The following is a 22481-nucleotide window of genomic DNA, read 5'->3' as shown; positions in this document are numbered from 1 at the left end:
GGCCCCCAGAACGCGGCACGGGAGCGGGGCCGGGTGCGGGCGCTGCGCCGGGCCTTCCTGTCGCTGCAGGCAGCGCTGCCCGCCGTGCCCCCCGGCACCAAGCTCTCCAAGCTGGACGTCCTCGTCCTGGCCACCAGCTACATCGCCCACCTCAGCCACGTGCTGGGCCGCGGCCCGCCGCCGCCCGTGCCCTCGCGCCCGCTCCGCGGACACCCGCTCCTGCGCCCCGTGAAGGTGAGACCCGGGGCGCCCCCGCCTCGGGGTCCAGCTCCCCAGCACGGGTCCCCCTTGCGTGACGGCACCCGCTCCCGGGGTCCCCCGTTACCCCCGCGCACGCCAGCGGCCGGCCCCCGGCTCCCCCGGCGCGCGGTGCGGCTGGTCCCCGGGGCACGCCAGCACCCCTTCCCTCGGCTTGCAGCCCCTCCGCCCCGGGGTCCCCGGCGTGCCCCGTGCACGCCGGCAGCCGGTCCCCGGGGACCCCCCCCCCGTCCCCAGGCGTGGGGCACCGGGAGCGGCAGGACAAGGGGCCGCCCTCCCAGCCCCGGCCCCTCTCCCTCTCTTGCAGAAGTGGCCGATGCGCTCCCGCCTCTACGCCGGCCCTCGGGGGGGACCCGCTCCTGACCCCCCCGGGGCAGCCACAGCCACCAGCAGCCACCAGCAGCCGGGCCTGGGAGACGGCCCCCCCTGACCCCCCCGGGGTGCGGGCTGGCCACGGGAGCCCCCACGCCGGCTCTCTCCCCCCCACAGCACCGGGAGGCCGTGACCCAGGCTGGGGCTCGGGGGCAGCAGCCAGCACGGGGGGGTCCTGCACGGGGGCCCGCGAGCTCCGCAGGCACAGGGCGTGCAGCGGCCGCGGCGGGGCAGGACCCGGGCCAGGACCCCGGGGCACTCGGCGTGGGGCGCGTGCCCCACGCTGCCCACGGGGGCCGGGGGCCGCCTGGCCCACCCGCAGCAATAAACCTGCAGCGAGCACCCGCCGCCCGCCTCCTGCCTGGGCCGCGCCGGGGGCTGCGGGACGGGCCCCCCCCGTGGGCCCCTCACCCTGGGCCCTGCCCCGGCTCAGCTGTGCCCAGAGGGTGGGGGGACGGGGCGATGGAGGCCCTGTGCCCCCCCGCCATGGGGCAGCTGCCCCCCCCCCCCCCCCCCCCGGCTGCGCTCACCTGGCTCCCCCGGCCAGGCCCCCCCGCCGGCCCCGCACCATGGGAAAGGGGCCAGGGCCAAGGCCGCCGCCATAAATCTCCCCAGCTGGCGAGGCTCCCGGTCCCGGGGGATGGCGGCCCCCCCCCCCCCCCCCGCTGCTTTGGGAGGCGGGGGGGTCCCGCGTCCCCGCAGGCTCCCGGGGCACGGCGGGGAGAGGGCTGGTCCCAGGGCTCCTCCGACACCTGCGCTCCAGAACAGTTTATTGGGGGGACAATGAACACAGAGATGGGTGGCGGGGGGCTGGGAGGAGGGGGGGACGCTCGGCGCCCCGAGGGGCCCGGGCAGCCCCGGTCCCCGGAGCGGTGCAGTAAGGCATGTGGCCAGGCCGGGGGCAGCGGGCAGCGTCCCGGCCCGGGGGGAGAGGGCACCGCTCCGACATGCCCCCACACCCGTGGTCCCAGAGCCCCCCAAGGCTGGGGGGGAGCAAGGGCTGGCGCAGGCACCGGCACCATCCGGCAGCAGCCCCGGCGCGGGCGGCCGGAGAGCCCGGGGCTTGGGGCCAGCCCGGTGCGGGCGAAGGCAGAGAGGGGGAGTGCAGCCCGGCCGGCCCCCCCCCCCCGGGCAGGGACCCAGCCCCTCCCCGTTATTCGGTGCTCCCCGGCCGTGTGCGGGCGCCCCGGGGGGGGTCCGCACCCCCTGGCCGGGGGGGCGCTGGGGAAGGGCGCGGGGGGCGGCCGGGACCCCCGTGGCGGGGGGGTCTCAGAAGGAGGTCTCCTGCAGGGCGTAGGCGGGGGCCCCGGCCGCGCGGATGTAGCCCTGTCCCTCCTCTTCCCGCCGCCCGGGGCCGGGGGGGGCCAGGCCGTTGGCCACCCCGTTGCTCTTCACCGCGGTGTCCATGCGGTCAGCGTCCTGCGGGGACAGAGCGGGGGCAGCAGGAGCACGGGGGGGGGGGGCACCGACCCTGTGCTCCCCAAAGGGTGCTGGGGCCCTCACCTGGGCGGGGAAGCCCACCCCGCAGCAGAGCCTCTGCCGGTACTTCCGGGGCAGGCAGCAGAGCAGGCGAGGCAGCACGGGGTAGATGGTGCGGGGGTCCACGGCCGCTGCCGGCATGGGGCCTGGGGGGCAGAGCGGAGGGTGAGCCGGGGGGGGTGGGCGCTGCCGGCATCCCCCCGCCCCCCCGCACTCACCGGTGAGCAGGCTGACCAGGAGCCCCACCAGGATGACGGTGGTGGAGTTGTGGGCGCTGTACCACATGTAGGACAGGCTGTAAAACTTCTGCAGCCCCGTGGGGCTGGGGAAGATGGGGGTCAGGGGGGGCAGAGGTGGGGCGGGGGGCATGGAGCAGCACCCCCGCATCCCCCCTCTCCCCCCCGTCCCACAGCGCCCTGGCGCCGAACCCCCCCCCCCCCCCCCCGGCTCACCTCTGGGGGGCCGGCGTGGGGGCCAGCAGGGTGGTGGCGAGGACGGTGGTGAGGTTGCCCACGGGGGGGAGTGCGGTGCCGTTGGGCGGGGGGGCCCCCGCGGCTGCCCCCATGCCGCACAGCAGGCTGCCGATGCCCACCCAGAAGGCCATGGCCAGGCCCGCCAGCAGCCCCACGACGGCACCCTGTGCCGGCAGAGAGGGAGGACGCTGAGCTCCGGCCGGGCTCCGGGCGCCCCGGCACCGCCCCCCCCCGGGGTCCGTGCCCCCGGCCGGGCGGGGGGACACTCACCGTGGGGTTGGCACAGGGGAAGAACATGCCCAGGCAGAAGAGCCCCAGGAGCGGGCCCCCCACCATGCCAAAGATGCTGATGGCTGCCTGCGGGGACACGGCCCTCAGCGCTGGCCCCTGGCCCCAGCCCGCGCTGGCCGGCCGCCCGCCCTGGGCCGGGTGCCAGAGCTGGGGGGGCCCCCGCCCCCGCTCCTACCTGCAGCACGGGGCCCAGCATGGAGGACACATAGGCCATCCCCAGGCAGAGCAATCCGTAACCAAGAGCTGGGGAGAGGAGTGGGGGGGGTCACAGAGGCACCGGGGACCCCCCAGCGCCTGCGGCAGCCCCCAACCCCCCCCGCAGCCCCCCCCCCCCCACTCTCACCCAGCAGCTTGGAGATCAGCGTGGCTCGTGACTCTGACAGCCCGGGGCAGTGGGGCCGGACCAGGTCCTCCATCGTCACCGTGGCCAGCGAGTTGAAGGCAGAAGAGATGGTGCTGGGGAGGAGAGGGAGCGGGAGGGGGCTCGGTCGGGACCCCCCCCCCCCCCCCAGCCCCGCGGGCCCCGGGGCAGCCCACTCACCTGAGGGACCCGCTGAAGAGGCAGGCGACGAAGAGCCCGGGCAGCCCCGGCAGGTCCTGCAGCACGTCCATCACGAAGTACAGCACCAGCTGGGGCAGGGGGGTCAGCGCCCGCGGGGCCGGGGGAAGCGGGGTCCGGCCCCACGGGCTGCGGGATTGGGGAGGGGGGGGGGGGTCCGGCTGCCCACCTGGTCGGAGGAGCCGGGGCGCTGGGCGGGTGCCAGCGGGTGCTCCCGGTCGTAGACGAACATGACGAGGCCGGTCAGGCAGCTGAGGCAGAGGACGATCTGCTGGCAGGGGAAGACGGCGTAGCAGGAGCTGCGGGCGCCGGGCGGGCGTCAGAGGCAGGGAGGCGGCGGGGGGATGACACACCCCGTCCCCGGCCCCGGCCCCACCGCGGGACCCCCAGCCCCGGCCCCACTCACAGCTTGGCCTCCCGCTCGCTGCGGGCGCTGAGGTACCGCTGCACCTGCGCCTGGTTCACCCCGTACAGCGACAGCATCATGAAGACGCCCCCCACCGCCAGGGTCCAGAAGGTGTGCCGCTTGAAGGGGTCGGGGTCCAGGCTGCGGAGAGGTGCCGGCGGGGGGGGTCACGGCACCGGGTCCTCACCGGCACCGCACACCCCACGGCAGAGGAAAGGGGGTGGCAGGAATTGCCCCCCTCCCCACCCCTCCACCCCCCACCCCGTGCCGGGGTCCCTCTCCCCCACCCCAGGCCCTTCCCGGCTGCCCCGCATGTCCCCACAGCGTGACATGGGGTGCCCGGCCCCGGGTGGGTGAAGGCGTCTCGGCACGGGGCACGGCCGGGCTGGGCCACTCACTCGATGCCGGAGATCTTGCCCTCCCGCTCCGCCAGGTGCCAGACGCGGGCCATGCCGCCCACGCGCCGGGCGCCCACCAGGATGACGGCCAGCTGCCCCGCGAACATCACCAGCGTCTGGAACACGTCCGTCCAGATGACGGCCTTCAGCCCGCCCTGCGGAGGCACGCCGCTCGTCACCGCAGCCCGGCGCGGGCACGGGGCCCCCCACGGCCGGGCAGCAGCCGGCCCCGCCGCGGCGCGCAGGCACTCACCAGCGTGGTGTACAGCGTGCAGACCAGCCCCATGGTGAGCACCGCGCTCCAGAGGTCAAAGCCCGTCACTGGAAGCGGCAGAGGCCGTTAACGAGCAGGGGGGGGTGGCAGCCCCCCCCCCCCATGCAGGACGGGGCTTCCAGCATCGCCCCCCTGCTCCCGTCCCCCCTTACCTGCGTTGAGGGCCAGCGCGGGCGCGTAGAGCACTACCCCCATGTAGATGACCTGTGGGGAGAGCAGCGCTGCAGCCGTGCACGCCCCCCCCCCCCCCCCCCCCCCGCGCCCCCCATCCCCCCCGCCCCGCTCACCATCTGGAAGATGAAGGTGACGGTGCCGAAGATCCGCACCGTCTTGTTGAAGCGCAGCTCCAGGTACTGCGGGGGAGACGGGTCAGGGCACCGCCCCGCCCGGACGCGGGGTCCTGAGCAGGGGGGACGTCCCCCGCATCCCCCGTGTCCCCCCCACGGCAGCAGGGAAGCGGCGGGGGGCAGGCAGCCCTGCCCCGGCACCCGGGCTCCTGCTGCCGGGTGACACAACGGGGCCGGCCGGCGCTGCCCGGGGCGTGGTACGGGACGGGTGCTGGACGAGCTGGGTGGGAGCCCCGTCTGCGCGGCACGGCAGGACGGGCGCCAGGACAGGGGCGGGGGGCAGCGGGGGGCCAGGAGCAGAAAGCCCTGCCGGGCCCCCTCGGCTCATCCCCCGGGGCCATGCACCCGCCTGCGCGTCCTTGCCGGGCGCTGGGCTCCACGCGCGCCCCCCCCGTCCCCGTCCCCGCGGGGATGGCCCCGCTCACCTCGTAGGTGCTGGTGATGCGCAGGCGGTAGAAGACGGGGATGAAGACGTGGGCTGGGATGAGCAGCCCCAGGAAGTAGGAGCAGCCGAGGAACCAGTACTCGGTGCCAAAGCGGTAGATCTCGGCCGGCACGCCCAGGATGGCCACGGCCGACTGGAAGGTGGCCAGCAGGGAGAGGGCGACAGGCAGGAAGCCCATGTTGCGGTTGGCCAGGAGGAACTCCTGCACCGTGCGCTGCCGGTCCCCGCTCAGGGCGTAGAAGAGCCCGATGGCCGACGACAGCACCAGCAGCAGCGCAAAGATGCTGTAGTCGATCACTGTGAACTCCATGGTGAGCGTCTCCCGTCGCCGCCGCCCCGCCGGAGCTGCCGCTGCCCGGCCGCCCGCCCTGGCTGTGCCCCGCCGGCCTCATGGGCGTGCCGAGCCCCGGCATCCACCCCGGCAGCGGGTCCTGGCCGGCATCTCCTCGGCACTCAGAGCTGCAGGAGGAGGGACGGGTGTCAGCACGGGCGGCCGCGCCGGGAGCCGCACCTGACACTGCGGGGACCTTCGCTCGCTCCTCTGTCTTGGCCTCAAAGACCCGGCGCAGGGGGAGGGGGCCAGGCGGGATGAGGAACGTCCCCTTAACCCTCCTCCTCCTGCCTCTGGGCTGGGCTCGGCACCGCGGCGCCCACCCCCCGGGCTGCCCGACCTGCCCCCGCCAAGGGAAACGGGAGCCTCTTCCAAAGAGCACCGAGGTCACGGTTGCAAAAACACTCCCACCCAGGACACCGGCAGCACCGGCCCGCCAGCCCCACGCAGCTCCGCCAAGCCCGGTGGAACCGGCCCTGCGTGGCCAAAGCCAACGCAACCGCCCTCGGTGCAGGACAGCCTCGCCAAGCCCGGCAGCACCGGTCGTGCCCGAGCCAAACACAACACAACCCAACCGCCCCGGCACCGCGCAGCGCCGCCAAGCCCGGCAGAGCTGCCCCGGGTGCGAGAGCCCAGCCAAGCCCAGCGCAACCACCCCGGTCCCGGCGCCAGCCAGGCGCCGTGGTGCCGAGCCCGGCCCGGCCCAGCCGCCCCCACGCAGGCCCACCTTGCAGGATCAGCCCCGCCGGCAGCCCCCCGGCCCCACAGGACGGGGACCCACGGACGGGGCTGGGGAGGGCAGACGGACGGGCGGCCGAGCTCAGTCTGCGCTGGCGAGGAGGTGCAGGAGGAGCCCCGGCGCCCAGGCCCGGCCGGGCAGAGGTTGGGCAGGGTGACCCCCACGATGCGCGCCCCACACAGCCGGGGACGGACAGACGGACGGAGCGGGACAGCCTCAGAGGCTCTGGGCAGCAGCCAGACAGAGCAGGCGCCTGAGCCACTGCTGGCCCTGGCACCCCCCCGCCCCGCTCACAGGCGCATCCTCAGGGGTCCCGGCCGAGCCTCTGCCCCCAGCCCCGGCTCCAGCCCCTGCAGAGCGGGAGGGGGCGGCCGGGCACCCCTAGGAGCGGGGCAGGGAGGGGGCACGAGCAGAGACCCCCCCCGCTCTGCCTCCGCCGGCGGGCGGGCACGGGGCTGCGGGGAGCAGGGGTGGCGAGCGCCGGCGGGGCAGGGGCGCAGGATGCGGAGGGACCCTAAGCCGCCGCAGCGGTGGGGCAGCGTTAGGGGCTGCCACGGGGCAGCACAGGGCACGCGGAGGACGAAGCCAGGCTGCCGGCGGCGGGGGGCAGGCAGGGGGCTGGCGCTGCGCCCACCGTGATCCCCGGAGGAATGCCTGCCCGGGGCATACTTGGGGGGATTAGGCTGGGCCTCGCCTGGCATCCCCGCGCCCGGCACAGCTTGCCCGGGCCTGTCCGCCGTGGGGGCCGGGGGCGGCCGTGCTGGCACGGGGGCCCGCGGCAGCGGTGGCCGGCGGGGAAGCGGGTGAGAGGGCAGCGCCTCCCGCCTCGCACGCCACGGTCCCTGGCCGGGACACCACCCCGTGGCACAGCTCCCGGGCAGGGTCCAAGGTCACCCCACCACATTCCACTGCGGAGACTAAACACAGGGCGGGCAGCGCCGCGGTCCCCGACGGCCGCCCCACGACCGCCCCAGCAGCCCAAGGCCCGGCAGCCCCGGGCGTTCCCAGCCCAAGGCTCCTCCGTGCCCCGAGGCCCCTGGGTGGCCCTGAGGCCCCACGGCCTCGAGCCTCGGCGTCCCCCGCCGTCCCCGGCCCGAGGCCCCGCTCGCCGTCCCCCGGTGACCCCGCCTGAGGCCCGGCTGCCCCCGCCCCTGAGGTCCCCGGCCCCAGGCCCCAGCCCCAAAGCTCGGCGTCCCCGGCTCCAGGCCCTGCTCCCCCCGCCCAGGGTGCCCCGCGTCCCGGGCTGCGGCCCCGCTCCCCCCGGCCCCGCCTCCCACTTCCCCATCCCCCGGTGTCCCCGGTGACCCTGCCCGAGGCCCGGCCCTCCTGTCCCCGTTGTCCCCTGCCTTCCTTACACTTCCTTGTTCCCCGGTGTCCTCGGTGACCCCGCTCGAGGCGCCGCTGCCCAGCCCCGGTGTCCCCGGTGACCCCAGGCCACGGCCCTGCTCCCCTTCCCGGGGGCACCGGTGCCCCCAGCCCGAGGCCCGGCCCCCCGGTCCCTCAGGGTCCCCGGTGCCCCCAGTGCGAGGCCCGGCCCCCCGCGCCCCCGCTGTCCCCAGTGACCCCAGCCCCAGACCCGGCTCCCCGGAGCCCCGGGGCCGCCGGTGTCGGCCGAGGGCGAGGCGGGGCGGGCGGCCGCAGGACGAGCCCCGGTACCGCCACCCCGCGCACCGGGCCCGGCGTGCGGACCGAGCCCGGCGGGGCCGCTCCCGGGCGGGGCAGGGCCGTGACCTTGAGGGGCCCCGGCGGCCCCGGTGCGACACTCACCGGCGGCAGCGACCGGCGCGGCAGAGCTCGGCCCACGTGCCGCCCTGACAGCCGCCGGCGCGCCCTGATGACGCGCGGAGGCGGCGGCGCTGCCCTCCCTGCCACTTCCGCCCGGCCCGGCTCGCCCCCGCGCGCCCTCTGGCGTCGGCGGCCGCCGGCAGCGGGAGCGGCCCCGCCCCCGCCCCGCCCCGCCCCGCCCCGCCCCCGCCCCGCCGCCCCGGGCAGGTCACCGCGCCCCGGCAGCTCTCGCTGCGGGGGACCCTCGCCGCGGCCCCGCTCGGGGTCCGGAGGGCGCTCGGCCCCGCCCCGCAGCCAGCCCTTGCCGTGCCGGGGGACCGCGGCCTCCTCCCCGCCCGCCCCCGCCTCCCCGCCGGGCCGGGCTCCCCCCTCAGAATCACAGAATCGTTCAGGTTGGAGAAGACCTTTAAGATCACCGAGTCCCACCGTTAACCCAGCACTGCCCAGCCCACCACTGCACCATGTCCCTGAGCACCTCATCCACACGGCTTTTAAATACCCCCAGGGATGGGGACTCCACCACTTCCCTGGGCAGCCTGTTCCAGTGCTGGACAACCCTTTCCATGAAGTAAAATTTCCCAATATCCAGTCTAAACCTCCCCTGGCACAACTTGAGGCCATTTCCTCTCCTCCTGTCACTTGTTACCTGGGAGAAGAGACCGACCCCACCTCTCTACACCCTCCTTTCAGGCAGCTGTAGAGAGCGATGAGGTCTCCCCTCAGCCTCCTCTTCTCCAGGCTCAACAACCCCAGGTCCCTCAGCCGCTCCCCATCAGCCTTGTGCTCCAGACCCTTCCCCAGCTCCGTTGCCCTTCTCTGGACACGCTCCAGCCCCTCCATGTCTCTCTGGGAGTGAGGGGCCCAACACTGAACACAGCATTCGAGGTGCGGCCTCACCGGTGCCGAGTGCAGGGACACGATCACTGCCCTAGTCCTGCTGGCCACGCTATTCCTGACACAAGCCAGGATGCTGTTGGCCTTCTTGGCCACCTGGGCACACTGCTGGCTCATATTCAGCCGGCTGTCAACCAACACCCCCAGGTCCTTTTCCACCAGGCAGCTTTCCAGCCACTCTTCCCCAAGCCTGCAGCGTTGCATGGGGTTGCTGTGGCCCAAGTGCAGGACCCGGCACTGAGCCTTGTTGAACCTCATACAAGTGACCTCGGCCCATTGATCCAGCCTGTCCAGGTCCCTCTGCAGAGCCTTCCTACCCTCAAGCAGATCAAGACTCCCACCCAACTTGGTGTCATCTGCAAACTGACTGAGGGTGCACTCAATCCCTTCGTCCAGACCATTGATGAAGACATTAAACAGAACTGGCCGCAACACCGAGCCCTGGGGACACCGCTTGTGACTGGCCACCAACTGGAGTAAACTCCATCCACCACCACTCTTTGGGCCCGGCCATCCAGCCAGTTCTTTACCCACCAAAGCATATGCCCGTCCAAGCCATGAGCAGCCAGTTTCTCCAGGAGAATGCTGTGGGAGACCGTGTCAAAGGCTTTACTGAAGTCTAGATAGACAACATCCACAGCCTTGCCCTCATCCACTAGGTGGGTCACCTTGTCATAGAAGGAGATCAGGTTGGTCAAGCAGGACCTGCCTTTCCTGAACCCATGCTGGCTGGGCTTGATCCCTTGGTTATCCTCTACATGCCATGTGATAGCACTCAGGATGATCTGCTCCATCAGCTTCCCCGGCACCGAGGTCAGGCTGACAGGCCTGTAGTTCCCCGGGTCCTCCTTCCGGCCCTTCTTGCAGATGGGTGTCACATTCGCTAATCTCCAGTCAGCAGGGACTTCCCCAGTTAGCCAGGACTGCTGGTAAATGATGGAAAGGGGCTTGGTGAGCACATCTGCCAGCTCCTTCAACACTCTCGGGTGGATCTCATCAGGCCCCATAGACTTGTGAGTGTCTAAGTGGTGCAGCAGGTCACTGACCATTTCCCCCTGGATTATGGGGGCTCCAGTCTGGTCCCCATCCCTATCTTCCAACTCCAGGGGCTGGGTACCCAGAGAACAGTCGGCCCTGCTAATAAAGACTGAGGCAAAGAAGGCATTAAGTACCTCAGCCTTTTCCTCGTCCTTGGTCACTGTGTTCCCTCCCCCGTCTACTGGGGGCTGGGGATTCTCCTTGGCTCTCCTTTTGCTGCTGATGTATTTAAGAAGTGCTTTTTGTTGTCTTTTACGGCAGCAGCCAGACTGAGCTCTAGCTCGGCTCTGGCCCTTCTGATCTTCCCCCTGCACGGCTCCCCACACCTCTGAAGTCCTCCTGAGCGCCCGCCGCTTCTGCCAGCGGTCACGGGCTCTGCTCTCTCCCGAGTCCCACCCAGAGCTCTCCCCTCAGCCAGGCCAGGGCCCCCCGCCGCCGCCTCCCGCCCTGCCCTCGTCCCGGGCCGCGGTGCTCCCCGGGCCTCCCGTTGGCGCTGGGGCTCCCCCGGCCCCGGGGCCAGGCCGTGCCCACGGCTGGGGCTCTGCCCCGGGAGCTCCTGCCGGCCGGGACGGGGCCGAGGGGCCCTGGCACCGGGTGGTGTGGCCCGGCCCGGCACGGCCCGGCACGGCCCGGCACGGCCCGGCACCCCGCCGCTGGCCCGTGGCCGGTGCCGGTGCCGCGGCGCTGTCCCCGGGCCCGTCCGGTCCCTCCCTCGGTCTCCCGGGACGGCGCCGCCCGGTGCTCCCCCCCGTGCCCGCCAGGGGGCGCCCTCGCACCGGGCGTGCCCGGCGGGGCGGGGCGGTCCCGGAAGAGCCCCGGGGGGGGCGGGGGGTGCCGGGGCCATGGGCGCGTTGCTGCTGCTGCCGCTGCTGCTGCTGCTGCCCTGGGCCGCCGGCGGCGCGGCGGTGAGCGGCGGGGACCGGCGGGGACCGGCGGGACCGGGACCGGGACCGGGTCGGGGGATGCCGAGGCTGAGGGTTGCCCCGGTCGGGGGGCTCCGGGGCTCGGGGGTGCCGGGAGTCGGGGGGCTCCGGGGGTCGGGGGTGCCGGGGGGTGGGGGAGTGCCCGGGTCGGAGGTGCCCAGGTCCGGGGGCTCCGGTGTGGGGGGCCCGGGGGTCGGCGAGGGCCCGGTCGGGGGGGGTCGGAGGGTGCCCGGATGGGGGGTACCCGGGTGGGAGGCGCTCGAATCGGGGGGGCTCCGGGGGTCGGGGTGCCGGGGGTGGCCCGGGGGTCGGGGGGTGCCCGGGAGACGAGTGCCGGGGGTCGGGGGGTGCCCGTGTCGGTGCCGCCCGTGCCCCGCCGAACGCCCCCGCCCCAGGTGTGCGGGCGCTGCCCGGGGCCGCCGCGGAACGGCTCCGTCGTGGCCCGGTACTGCGCGTCCCGGGCCGGCGCCGAGAGCGAGGGCCGCTGCTGCCGGGAACGGGGCGCCCGCCCGGAGCGTCTGCTGGGGTACGGGGCGGCGGGGGGTGCCGGGGTGCCGAGGGGTGCGCAGGGGGTGTCGGGGGCACGTGATGGGGTGCTCGGGGGGCGGGAGGGTGCCTGGCGCGGGGGGGTGACGGGGGGATGTGGGGGGACTCAGGGGGGTCAGGGGGTGGGGGGTGCGTGGGAGGGGGGCACGCAGGATGGTGGTGCGGGGGGTGCCGGGCATGCAGGATGGGGGTGCCGGGCACGCAGGATGGGGGTGCGGGGGGTGCCAGGCACGCAGGATGGGGGTGCGTGGGCGCGGGGCACACAGGATGGCGGTGCAGGGGTGGGGGGCACACAGGGCGGGGGTGCGGGGGGTGCCGGGCACGCTGACGTCCCTCCCCCAACCGCTGCCCCCTCCCAGGCTGGACCTGAGCAACTGCTCCCTGCGCAGCCTCCCCCCGGGGCTGGCCGAGGCCGCGGCTGCTGTCGTCCTGTGAGTCCTCGTGCCCCCTCGTGCCCGCTCCTGCTCCCCACAAGCGGCCGGGCCAGGCAGGGAGAGGGGTCTGGTGGGAACCCCCTGTCTCGCTGGTCCCCATCTCCCCCCCCCGCACCGTCCCCAGGCCCCCAGCACCCTGCCGTCCCCAGGCCCCACAGCACCCCGCTACCCAGGGGACACCAGCCGCCCCCCACCCTGTTTGAACAGCGGTGGTGGTCAGGGGGAGTCCCCAGTGACGGGAAAAAGGGAAACATCACCCCCATTTTTAAAAAGGGGGGACCCTGGCAGCCACCGACCGGGCAGCCTCAGCTCTGTGCCGGGTCAGAACCTGGAGCAGATCCTCCGGGAAGCTCTGCCAGGGCGTACGGACGGCAGGGAGGTGGTGCGGGACAGCCAGCATGGCTTCACCACGGGCAAACCATGCCTGAGCAACCTGGTGGTCTTCTATGATGGAGGGACCGTGCTGGTGGATAAGGGAGGGGCAGCTGGTGTCATCTGTCTTGACGGCTGTGAGGCTTTCGACAGGGTCTCATACAACATCCTTGTCACTAAACTGGAGAGGTGCGGGTTTGGTGGATGGACTGCTCAATGGGCTGGTTGGCCGTGTCCAAAGGGTCGTGGTCAACAAACGGCTCGATGTCCAAATGGAGATCAGTAACAAGCGGTGTCCCTCAGGGGTCTGTGTTGGGACTGGTACCGTTCAGTGTCTTTATTAATGACGTAGTGGGATCGAGCGCACTCTCAGGTGGTCTGTGGATGGCACCAAGCTGCGTGGTGCAGCTGATTCCCTGGAGTGGGGGCTGGCATCCCCAGGGCCCATGTGAACCTCCTGAGGGCCAACAAGGCCAAGGGCAAGGTCCTGCACCTGGGTCGGGGCAACCCCCGGTATCAATACAGGCTGGGGATGAAGGGATGGAGAGCAGCCCTGCGGAGAAGGACTTGGGGGTACTGGTGGATGAAGAGCTGGACATGGGCTGGCGATGTGCGCTCGCACCCCAGAAAGCCAACCGTGTCCTGCGCTGCATCACCCGCAGCGTGACCAGCAGGTCAAGGGAGGGGATTCTGCCCCTCGACTCCGCTCTGGTCAGACCCCCCCTGCAGTGCTGCGTCCAGCTCGGGGGTCCTCAGCACAGGAAAGACATGGACCTGCTGGAGCGGGTCTAGAGGAGGGCCATGAAGATGATCAGAGGGATGGGGCACCTCTGCTGTGAGGAAGGGCTGAGAGAGCTGGGGTTGTTCAGCCTGGAGAAGAGAAGGCTGCGGGGAGACCTTATAGCAGCCTGCCAGTACCTGAAGGGGCCTACAAGAAAGCTGGAGAGGGACTCTTTACAAGGGCATGTAGTGACAGGACAAGGGGTAACGGCTTTAAACTGAAAGAGGGCAGATTTAGATTAGATCTAAGGAAGAAACTCTTCACTCTCAGGGTGGTGAGGCACTGGAACAGATTGCCCAGAGCAGCTGTGGATGCCCCATCCCTGGAAGTGTTCAAGGCCGGGTTGGATGGGGCTTTGAGCACCCTGGTCTGGTGGAAGGTGTCCCTGCCCATGGCAGGGGGTTGGACTGGATGGTCTTTAAAGGTCCCTTCCCACCCAAACCACTCTGTGACCCTCTGACACCATCCCAGAGGTACCTTGTCCCTTCCCTGGGGCCGGTGTCCCTGCCGGGGAGCAGCTTGGCCCCAGGTGGTGATGTGGCACAGAGAGGGGACCCCCGGCGCCGTGCTGGGGCCGGTGCTGTTTGTGGGCACCTGGGGCAGCGGCCGGTGGGGTCCATGGCGCCTGGTGTGTGTTTGCAGGGACCTGACAGAGAACCCCCTGGCAGCCCTCCCCAGCGGCTCCTTCCTGGGCTTCACCCACCTGCAGCAGCTGTGAGTACCCGGGGGGGCGCGGGGGCTGCCGTGGCGCCGGGTGCTGAGCTCTGCTCCCCAGCGCGGTGCCACTGGCGCTGGAGTGTCCGGGCGGGAGCAGTGCCTGGGAGGAGGTGACGACGCTTCAGAGCAGCCGGCTCTGCCAGGGCCAGAGGAACCCCTGCAATGGCTCCGGGGAGCTCGGTACGGCGGGGGGCTGGGGGTGCCGTGTCCCCGCGGCTGGGAGGTGGGGGCTGGCCCCCGCCTGGCCCCGTGACCCCCAGCTCTACTCCGCCAGCCTGGTCGTGCCCTGAGAACGCTGCCTGTGCCCCGGACGGCCCCGGCCTCGTCCAGTGCCTCTGTGACAGCCCCTTCCACGGCTACAAGTGCCTGCGCGAGGTGAGCGCCTGCGGGATGGGTCCCCCTCCCCGAGTGCTCCCCGGCCGGAGCTGGAGCAGTGTGGGCGGCGCGGGGCAGCGCCACTCATGCTGCTTCCTCGCAGGGCACGTTCCCCGTGCTGCTCTTCTGCGGGATCCTGGGAGCCGTCACCCTGGGCCTGTCCCTCCTGCTGTGGGGCACCCAGCGCCGGAAAGCCAAGACCCCCTGAGCGGGGAGGGGGCTCTGCGCCAGCGCCTCTGCTGAGGCCAGGGGCAGGGTCGGGGGGCTCCATGCCCTGGGGGCTGGCGATGAATAAAGCCGGCAGAGTCCCCTCCATGTGTCTGTCCGACTCCTTCCCGGGCTGCAGGCAGCTGCCCAGGGGGGGTGCGGGACCCTCCAGGCCGCTCTGGGGAGCCGCCCCGCCGGGCTGGGGGCGCCGCCTTTCCCCACCCGCCCTGGGGGGGACGGGCTCCCGCTGCGCCTTGGCCCCCGTCCCGAAACCGCGCTGTGCTGGGGCGGGCGGTGGGAGCGGGGATCGCGAGTGGGCGGGCGGGGCCGTCAGGGGCGTGTCCATGCAGATCGAGCACCGCGCGGGCTGGCGGGACAGCCCCGAGCCCCCCAAGACGCCGCCCGCGGGCGTGGGCGAGCGCTGCGTGGGCGGTGCGCGGCGGCGAAGCGTGGGTGCGGGGAGGCGTGGTGGCGGCGTGTGTGTGTGTGTGTGGTGTGTGTGTTTTTGTTGCTGTCCGTGTGTTGTGTGTGGGTGTTTGGGGCTGTGGTGCGTTCGGGGCGGTGTGAGGTCATACTTACCTGGCAGGGGAGACACCATGATCAGGCAGGTGGTTTTCCCAGGGCGAGGCTCATCCCCTGCACTCCGGGTGTGCTGACCCCTGCGATTTCCCCAAATGCGGGAAACTCGACTGCATAATTTGTGGTAGTGGGGGACTGCGTTCGCGCTCTCCCCTGACATGGCCGGTACAAGGACAGAGCTACAGAGAGAAATAAAACGCTGCACTCTGAGCGCGGGTAACCCCCTACCGCGGCTCTGAGCAGAGCGCAGAGTCTCTGCGGCGGCGCAGGGCCCGAGCCCCGCGGGAACGTAAAGATCCAGGAGGAACGGAAGCGCCTGTCACGCCCCGACCTCGATCCCCCACGATCTCGCTGCCGGGGGGAGCGGGAGTGCGACCGCGACGGGGAGCGGAGGGCGGCCGCGGCACAGCGGTGCCCGAAGGCCGGGGGGTTCCGTGCTTTCAAGACGAGGATCGGAACTCAGCGGCAATGGGCACTTCCCTGCCTGGAGAAGGAAAAAAGGAACTTCCCTGCCTGGGAACATCCCGCCTGCTTCCTGACGCCACGGCTCCAGCGCTCCGTGGCCGCCTCCTGCGGCCGCCGCTACCGCGGCCCTGCCCGCCCCGGAGACCGGCCGCGGGACCGAGCCCTGCCCGAGCAGCGGAGCCCGGACATCGCCGCAACGGGTCCACGCCGGCCGCGCCGGGGACAGCAGCGGGAACAGCCCGCGCGCCACCACAAACACCCCCTGCTTTACAGCTCTGTCCTTGTACCAGCCATGTCAGGGGAGAGCGCGAACGCAGTCCCCCACTACCACAAATTATGCAGTCGAGTTTCCCGCATTTGGGGAAATCGCAGGGGTCAGCACACCCGGAGTGCAGGGGATGAGCCTCGCCCTGGGAAAACCACCTGCCTGATCATGGTGTCTCCCCTGCCAGGTAAGTATGACCACACACCGCCCCGAACGCACCACAGCCCCAAACACCCACACACAACACACGGACAGCAACAAAAACACACACCACACACACACACACACACGCCGCCACCACGCCTCCCCGATCCACGCTTCGCCGCCGCGCACCGCCCACGCAGCGCTCGCCCACGCCCGCGGGCGGCGTCTTGGGGGGGGGCTCGGGGCTGTCCCGCCAGCCCGCGCGGTGCTCGATCTGCATGGACACGCCCCCTCCCGCAACGCCCCGCCCCTGGCGGCTCGCAGCGGCCCCGCCCGCAGCGGCGGGGGCTCCGCTCCGTCTGCGGCAGCGGGGTCGGTAAGTAACGGGCAGCGCGTTGCCCGGCAGCCGCTGCGCGGAGCCTCCTCGCTCCCGCTGCACTGCTGCCGGGGGCTGCTGCCCCGCGCCCCCCCCGCCAGCAGCCGGCACGGACCGAGAGCCGCTCCGCTCTGCGGGCACCGGGGCTCTGCGGGCACCGGGGCTCGTCTCGCCGCGGCCGGGAGGCTGGAACGGCGCCCCCGCAGCAGCCACCCCCCTCCCGCGGCAGCGGCCTCGGCGGCAGCTGTGACGAGCAGGTCTGGGAAGTCCCGGCGACGGGTCTGGGGGCGACGAGTCCCGGTGACAAGAGCCCCGGGAGCCGGCGGGAAGGTGCCCTCCCGGCCCCCTCTGTGCGCAGAGAAGGACTCGGGGACACGGGGGGGGCTGTCCTGGCCGCAGGGGCCGCGGAACCGTCGGCTCTACAGTTTTCGCTGTGATGAAGAAAAGGGCAGCGGAGCGGCTGCCCGGTTCCGGGAGAGCAGACCTCAAGCTGCTCGGGGAGCCCCTGAGCAGCGTCCCCGGGGAATCTGCCTGCGAGGGCTCGGGGGGCCGTGGGAGCGGGGCGCTTCTTAGCAGCCACCTCTAAAAGCCCGGCAGCCGGCAATCCCAGGTGCCCCAAGTCAAGCACATGGGGCAGGAGACCAGCTGGGCTGGCCAGGGACCTCCTCGTGGAGCTCGGGAGGAAGACGACGTGGCACCATCTCTGGAGGCGAGGTCAGGCTTCGCAGGAGGGTCACGGAGCCGTGGTTCCCACCGTAGGGAGGAGACACGGAAGGCCAAAGCTCCGCTGGAGTTGACACTGGCTAGTGCTGTGCCAGGCAAGAAGGGCTTTCTAAGTACGGTCACAGCACGAGGAGGTCTAAGGAAGACGTTGGACCCACCCTTGTGGAAGATGGACACCTAGCAAACAGGGGTGAAGAAAAGGCAGAGGCATTCAGTGCAATTTTTGCCTCAGTCTTTAATACTACTGATGGACCTTGGGCTGCCCGGTCCCCGGAGTTGGGGGACCACGGCCGCGGGAACAGTGACTTTCCATTTGCGGACACTGAGATTGTCAGGGAGCAGCTGTATCAGCTGAGTGTTCCCAAGTCCATGGGACCTGATGGGATTCACCCCGGCGTGCTGAAGGAGCTGGCGGATGTTACGGCAGGACCCCTCTCGATCGTCTAGCAAAGGCCTTGGCAGTCTGGGGAGGTCCGTGCCGCCTGGAAGCTAGCCAACGTTATTCCAATTGACGAGAAGGGCGCGAGGGGAGACCCGGCAACGACAGACCTGTGAGTCTAACCTCAGCACCTGGAAAAAGGACAGAGAAGAGCATCCTGGCTGCTACCGAAAGGCATTTAAAGGACAACGCAATCGTCAGGCACGGTCAGCACGGGTTAGTTCGCGAAGGGGAAGTCCTGTCTAACGAATTCGATATCCTTCTACGATAAGGTCACCCGCCAGGTGGATGAAGGGAAGGCGGTGGATAGTTTTTCTGGATTTCAGGAAGGCTTTTGATCCTGTCCCTCACAGCACCCTTCTGGACAAGCTGCCCAGCCGTGGGATGGGCTGGTTCACAGTGCGCTGGGTGAAGAACCGGCTGGACGGCAGGGCTCAAAGGGCTGCAGTGAATGGGGCTACATCTGGCTGGTGACCGGTCACCAGCGGCGTTCCTCAGGGCTCAATTCTAGGGCCAGTTCTGTTCAATATGTTTATCAACGATCTGGATGCAGGAGCTGAATGCACCGTTAGCAAGTTTGCTGACGGTACCAAACTGGGAGCTGCTGTTGACTCTCTTGAGGGACAAGAGGCCTTGCAGAGGGATCTAGATAGATTGGAGCATTGGGCAATCATCAACAGCGTGAAATGGAACAAGACCAAATGCCGCATTCTGCAGCTGGGACGGAGTAACGCCAGGCACAAGTCTAAACTGGGAGAGGAGTGGCTGGAGAGCAGCCCTGCAGAAAGGGATGTGCGGGTGCTGGTCGGCAGCAGGCTCGATAGGAGCCAGCAGTGTGCCCTGGCAGCCGAGAGGGCAAACCCCATCCCAAAGTGCATCAAACACAGGAAAAACAGCCGGTCAAGCGAGGGGATTGTCCCGCTGTATTCAGTGTTGGTGCGGCCTCCCCTGGAGTACTGCGTGCAGTGCTGGGCCCCACCATTTGAGAAGGATGTGAAGGTCCTCAAATGTCTCCAGAGAAGGGCAACAAAGCTGGTGAAGGGCTGGAAGGCAAGTCCTCTGAGGAGCGGCTGAGGACTCCGGGTTTGTCTCGTTGGGAGAGAAGGAGGCTGAGGGGCGACCTCATTGCTCTCTGCAGCTTCCTGAGGAGGGGACGTGGAGAGGGAGGTGCTGAGCTCTTCTCCCTGGGATCCAGGGACAGGACTCCTGGGAATGGTTCAAAGCCGTGCCAGGGGAGGTTCAGACTTGACATGAGGAAGCATTTCTTTACTGAGAGGGTGGCCAAACCCTGGAACAGGCTTCTTGGAGAGGTGGTCGATGCCCCAAGCCTGTCAGTGTTTAAGAAGCATTTGGACAACGCCCTTAATAACGTGCTTTAACCTGTGGTCAGCCCTGAAGTGGTCAGGCAGTTGGACCAGATGATCCCTGTAGGTCCCTTCCAGCTGGACTACCCTACCCTACCCTGTCCTGTCCTGTCCTGTCCTGTCCCATCCTACCCTTTTATCCCTGAGCAGGATGGCACACAGTGTGCAATACCCTGGGGTCAAGCTGTCCCGGCTGGGTCCCCTCCGGCCCCTTGCCCACCCCAGCGGCCGGTCGGGGGTGCAGAGGATGCCCTGGTGCGGTGCCGGCACCGCTCAGCAGCAGCCGAAGCACGGGGCATCACCGGCCCTGTGCCAGCCATGCTCGGGGCAGAGCGCGGCACCGCCGGGGCTGCTGTGCCAAAAGGTGACTCCATCCTGGCGGAGCCGGGCAGATGGGCAGCTGTGTCTTGAGATACACCGGCACTTAACTGACGTGGTCATTGGCTCAGTGGCTTCGCTAAAGCTCTCCCTTGCTCTCGTCCACCCCAGATTAACATTGGGAATAGAGAAAGAACTGGGCGACAGGCGCAGAAGAGACATCTGGAGCAAAGCAATCCCGCGGCGCAGCTGCCACCCCCCTGGCTGGGGCGGGCCCTGCGGGAGCGGGGCGGCTGTGCCGGTGTTACACAAGAGATTTGATTAACTGCGTTCTTCTCGCCAAATAGTCTCGTTTAGCATTAGTAGCTTAGCACTAGTAGCTAAAGCAGTTGAAGCCTTAGGCCACAAGAGCTGACCGCGAGTAAACATTTTGATAAAACTAATGCTGCAAACACAGAACTCGCTGCACCCGGCAGGTACGAGTGGAATGAAGAAGATAAGGACCAAGGAGACAATTCCAAGAGAACGAGGTAGCTTCAGAAGAAGGCCAGCCCAGCGACAGTGGAAACCAATGAGAAAACAAGAGACCACCGACCAGAATTAAGTGATTGGACTTGGGGATCGAGGGCTGGGGGGTACGGGTATAATTGAGGGGCATGATCTGGCGTAGGGGTCCCTCTCCGGGGGCACCCAGCTCGAGCTGTCACCTGAGAACTAATAAAAGAGGAGCTGGAAACCTTCCCTCGGACTTACATTAATCAGCGGCATCCTAGGGCGGGACCCTGTTACGGTGAGCGGCATGCGTCAATCCGTAGCAGCCGGCTGCGGCGGCTGTGCCCAGAGCCGCGTGCCGGCGGCGGAGGGAGCTGAGCATCGCTGGCCGGGCGCCTGGGGGGGTCTGGGTGCCGCCTCAGCCCCTTCCCCTGCACCGACCCCCCCCGCCCCGGGTGCTGCCGCTGCGGCACCGTCAGTGCTTCAGGTCAAGGGGGAGGGGGGGTCCGGCAGGACGGCACCGGACCCGTCCCCGTCCGGTTCCTGTGCCCGGACCGTCGTCGCTCTCAGGGGCAGAGGCTTTCAAGGCCCCTAGAAGGGACCCAGGTGCCTGGGGAGGAAACGGCAAGAAATCCTCTCCCTCGGCGGATCGGGGACGTGTCCGCGTGTCCTTGGACGCCCGGAGGCCTCGTGCCGCCGCCGGCCGGAGCGGCCGGCCCTGCGCTGTCCTGCCCGGCCACGGACGTGCCCGAGCCCAGGGGCAGGAGCCGCCGCGCCGGCCGCTTCCGCAGGCCCCGCATGCGGGGGGTGACGCTCGTCCGCCCCAACCAACCCCTCTTTCCTCGGCAGCGCTCGCTCCGCTGCTCGGCTCCGCCAGACGCGAAGCTCGGGCCGCGGCGGCCGCTCCGTGGCGGTTGCGCGTTTCCCGCCCTTCTGCCGGGTCCCCTCCACTCGCGAACGCGAACGCGAACCCGAACCCCGCCGCGCCCCGGGCCGGGCCGGGCTGTGGGCGGGTCCCCGCTGCCCGCGCGGGGCGGGGCCATGCAGATCGCGGCGCAGCCGGGGCCGCTGCGAGCCGCCAGGGGCGGGGCGTTGCGGGAGGGGGCGTGTCCATGCAGATCGAGCACCGCGCGGGCTGGCGGGACAGCCCCGAGCCCCCCCCAAGACGCCGCCCGCGGGCGTGGGCGAGCGCTGCGTGGGCGGTGCGCGGCGGCGGAGCGTGGGTGCGGGGAGGCGTGGTGGCGGCGTGTGTGTGTGTGTGTGTGGTGTGTGTGTGTGTTTTTGTTGCTGTCCGTGTGTTGTGTGTGGGTGTTTGGGGCTGTGGTGCGTTCGGGGCGGTGTGTGGTCATACTTACCTGGCAGGGGAGACACCATGATCAGGCAGGTGGTTTTCCCAGGGCGAGGCTCATCCCCTGCACTCCGGGTGTGCTGACCCCTGCGATTTCCCCAAATGCGGGAAACTCGACTGCATAATTTGTGGTAGTGGGGGACTGCGTTCGCGCTCTCCCCTGGTCGCGGTTGGTGATAAGGACAGAGCGGGCGGGGGGTGGGGCTGTTGCTCCGGGCTCGGGGCAGCCCAGCGTCGGTGGGGGCTGCGCCCGGGCCGGGGGTGATGTCGCCGCTGCTCCGCCGCGTGCGTCAGCGCCGCGGTGCCCTGGGACGCGGCGGTTGTGTCCGGTGCTGTCGTTTTCCTCCGTGTCACCGCACCCTGGAGCTGTCGCTCGGCGGGGCCGCCTGGGGCCCCCGCAGCTGCGGGCGGAAGCGGGACGCGCTACGCGGCGCGGGGACCGGCCCGGCCCTCGTGGGGCCTCAGCCGGTCCTTTGCGGCCCTGTCCCGCCGTGCACGTCAGTCCCCGGTGGAGGGGTCTGCCTGGTCCCTCTCCCGGCTCCTTCGATGCGAGAACGCCAGAAAAGCAAAGCCACAAAGGGACAGTCGCCCTGCTTGACTTCTCCCAGCTCGCTCTCACGGCTACCGAGCAGCGAGTGAACGCAGCCAAAGCCCCAGTTGTCTCCCTACGAAAAGAACGAGCTCGAGCCCCACCGCACGCTCAGCTGCGATGGAAGACAAGACTCCGGCTTGGTGTGAAGCTCCATATACTGAGCCAGCAGACTGGGACACTGGAAATACTTTGTCCAGTTCAGACTGGGACAATGATGTGTCAAATTCCTCCCTTCCTGAAGTCTGACTGGATTTACCAATCCAACCAGTTACTAAACTGGAGTGTGATGCTAATGGAGGGACGACAGGCGTCTCTACACCAGGCTCTTTCACGGGTATAGACCTACTCGAACCAAATGAGCACTCTCTCCGATCTGTTACTGTGGATTATTTACCTTGGCTTGCAGGTATGTTATGTGACGGGGCAGATTTCATCCGAGCTGCAGACTCGGAAGCCCTGAGCCTCACTTTAGGGATCTGATGACCAGTTCCAGCAGGAAATGTGGACGCTCTCTTCCGGGCATCGGTAGCATGTGTTCAAAGAGGATGCCCCGAGATGCCCAAGGAGCCCTGGCCAATCCTGCAGATTTGGGATTGAGCACAGCTAGGTGGGTCGTCAGCCATGCTTTTGACATAGACCTTGTGGCACGGGAAGACCTGTGGGGACATTGACCCACCGAGGCCCAGTGGCACCCACTAGCCGGCAAGGGTCCCCTCGGAGCCCGTCTCATGTCAGGAGGTGCTGGCCTGTCGGGCGCAGCCCCCAGCTCACGTGGGCCTTGCTGCTGCAGAAGGAAGCTTCTGCTGTGCCCGGTCTGTTCTCTCCCGTCTCCCTGAACGTGCACCGCCGAACCCCCCTCTCCAGGGAGTTAAAAACCCCCCTCAGGTTGTGCAAAAGGTCTCTGACCCAAAGCGCCTTGAAGCACGGAAAGC

At 70.0% G+C, this 22481-nt stretch overlaps 2 protein-coding genes and 3 non-coding genes across 6 annotated transcripts; 3 read left to right on the top strand and 2 right to left on the bottom strand.

Annotated features, from left to right (window-relative positions):
• Window positions 1-1621: 1621 nt before the first annotated feature.
• SLC5A6 (solute carrier family 5 member 6) lies at window positions 1622-5759 on the bottom strand. Its single transcript, XM_075497549.1, has 15 exons — window positions 5283-5759; window positions 4798-4863; window positions 4663-4714; window positions 4490-4557; window positions 4237-4391; window positions 3839-3979; window positions 3602-3731; window positions 3415-3503; window positions 3217-3329; window positions 3049-3116; window positions 2853-2939; window positions 2562-2746; window positions 2328-2431; window positions 2134-2255; window positions 1622-2049 (listed from the first exon to the last, which is right to left on the bottom strand). The coding sequence occupies exons 1-15, from the start codon at window positions 5610-5612 to the stop codon at window positions 1900-1902; spliced, it is 1860 nt and encodes a 619-aa protein (XP_075353664.1). The 5' UTR covers window positions 5613-5759; the 3' UTR covers window positions 1622-1899.
• A 5098-nt stretch (window positions 5760-10857) lies between these two features.
• Window positions 10858-14548, top strand: ATRAID (all-trans retinoic acid induced differentiation factor). 2 transcript variants are annotated; one of them, XM_075497546.1, is made up of 7 exons: window positions 10858-10994; window positions 11408-11538; window positions 11918-11989; window positions 13788-13859; window positions 13921-14042; window positions 14137-14237; window positions 14341-14548. In XM_075497546.1, exons 1-7 carry the CDS (start codon window positions 10932-10934, stop codon window positions 14443-14445), a joined length of 666 nt encoding a protein of 221 aa, XP_075353661.1. In that variant the 5' UTR covers window positions 10858-10931; the 3' UTR covers window positions 14446-14548. The 2 variants fall into 2 exon arrangements, with proteins under 2 accessions (XP_075353661.1, XP_075353662.1); XM_075497547.1 differs by lacking the exon at window positions 13788-13859.
• A 467-nt stretch (window positions 14549-15015) lies between these two features.
• Window positions 15016-15179, top strand: LOC142408519 (U1 spliceosomal RNA). The gene has a single exon (XR_012775317.1). It is a non-coding gene; the product is annotated as a U1 spliceosomal RNA (small nuclear RNA).
• Window positions 15180-15784: 605 nt separating this feature from the next.
• LOC142408518 (U1 spliceosomal RNA) lies at window positions 15785-15948 on the bottom strand. Its single transcript, XR_012775316.1, has one exon. It is a non-coding gene; the product is annotated as a U1 spliceosomal RNA (small nuclear RNA).
• A 5008-nt stretch (window positions 15949-20956) lies between these two features.
• Window positions 20957-21120, top strand: LOC142408517 (U1 spliceosomal RNA). Its single transcript, XR_012775315.1, has one exon. It is a non-coding gene; the product is annotated as a U1 spliceosomal RNA (small nuclear RNA).
• Window positions 21121-22481: the final 1361 nt, after the last annotated feature.

Source organism: Mycteria americana, chromosome 3 (assembly GCF_035582795.1).
Source record: "Mycteria americana isolate JAX WOST 10 ecotype Jacksonville Zoo and Gardens chromosome 3, USCA_MyAme_1.0, whole genome shotgun sequence".
In the NCBI taxonomy this organism is placed as follows: domain Eukaryota; kingdom Metazoa; phylum Chordata; class Aves; order Ciconiiformes; family Ciconiidae; genus Mycteria; species Mycteria americana.
This window is presented reverse-complemented; position numbering and strand designations above follow the sequence as displayed.

Coding starts and splice junctions, on each gene's coding strand:
- ATRAID (XM_075497546.1), top strand. CDS start 10,932: ATGGGCGCGTTGCTGCTGCTGCCGCTGCTGCTGCTGCTGCCCTGGGCC. Junction 10,995..11,407: donor GGGCCGCCGGCGGCGCGGCG/GTGAGCGGCGGG, acceptor CCCCCGCCCCAG/GTGTGCGGGCGCTGCCCGGG. Junction 11,990..13,787: donor GCCGCGGCTGCTGTCGTCCT/GTGAGTCCTCGT, acceptor GTGTGTTTGCAG/GGACCTGACAGAGAACCCCC.
- SLC5A6 (XM_075497549.1), bottom strand. CDS start 5,612: ATGGAGTTCACAGTGATCGACTACAGCATCTTTGCGCTGCTGCTGGTG. Junction 4,392..4,489: donor GCACGCTGTACACCACGCTG/GTGAGTGCCTGC, acceptor GTGCCTCCGCAG/GGCGGGCTGAAGGCCGTCAT. Junction 2,050..2,133: donor GGGTGGGCTTCCCCGCCCAG/GTGAGGGCCCCA, acceptor CTGTCCCCGCAG/GACGCTGACCGCATGGACAC.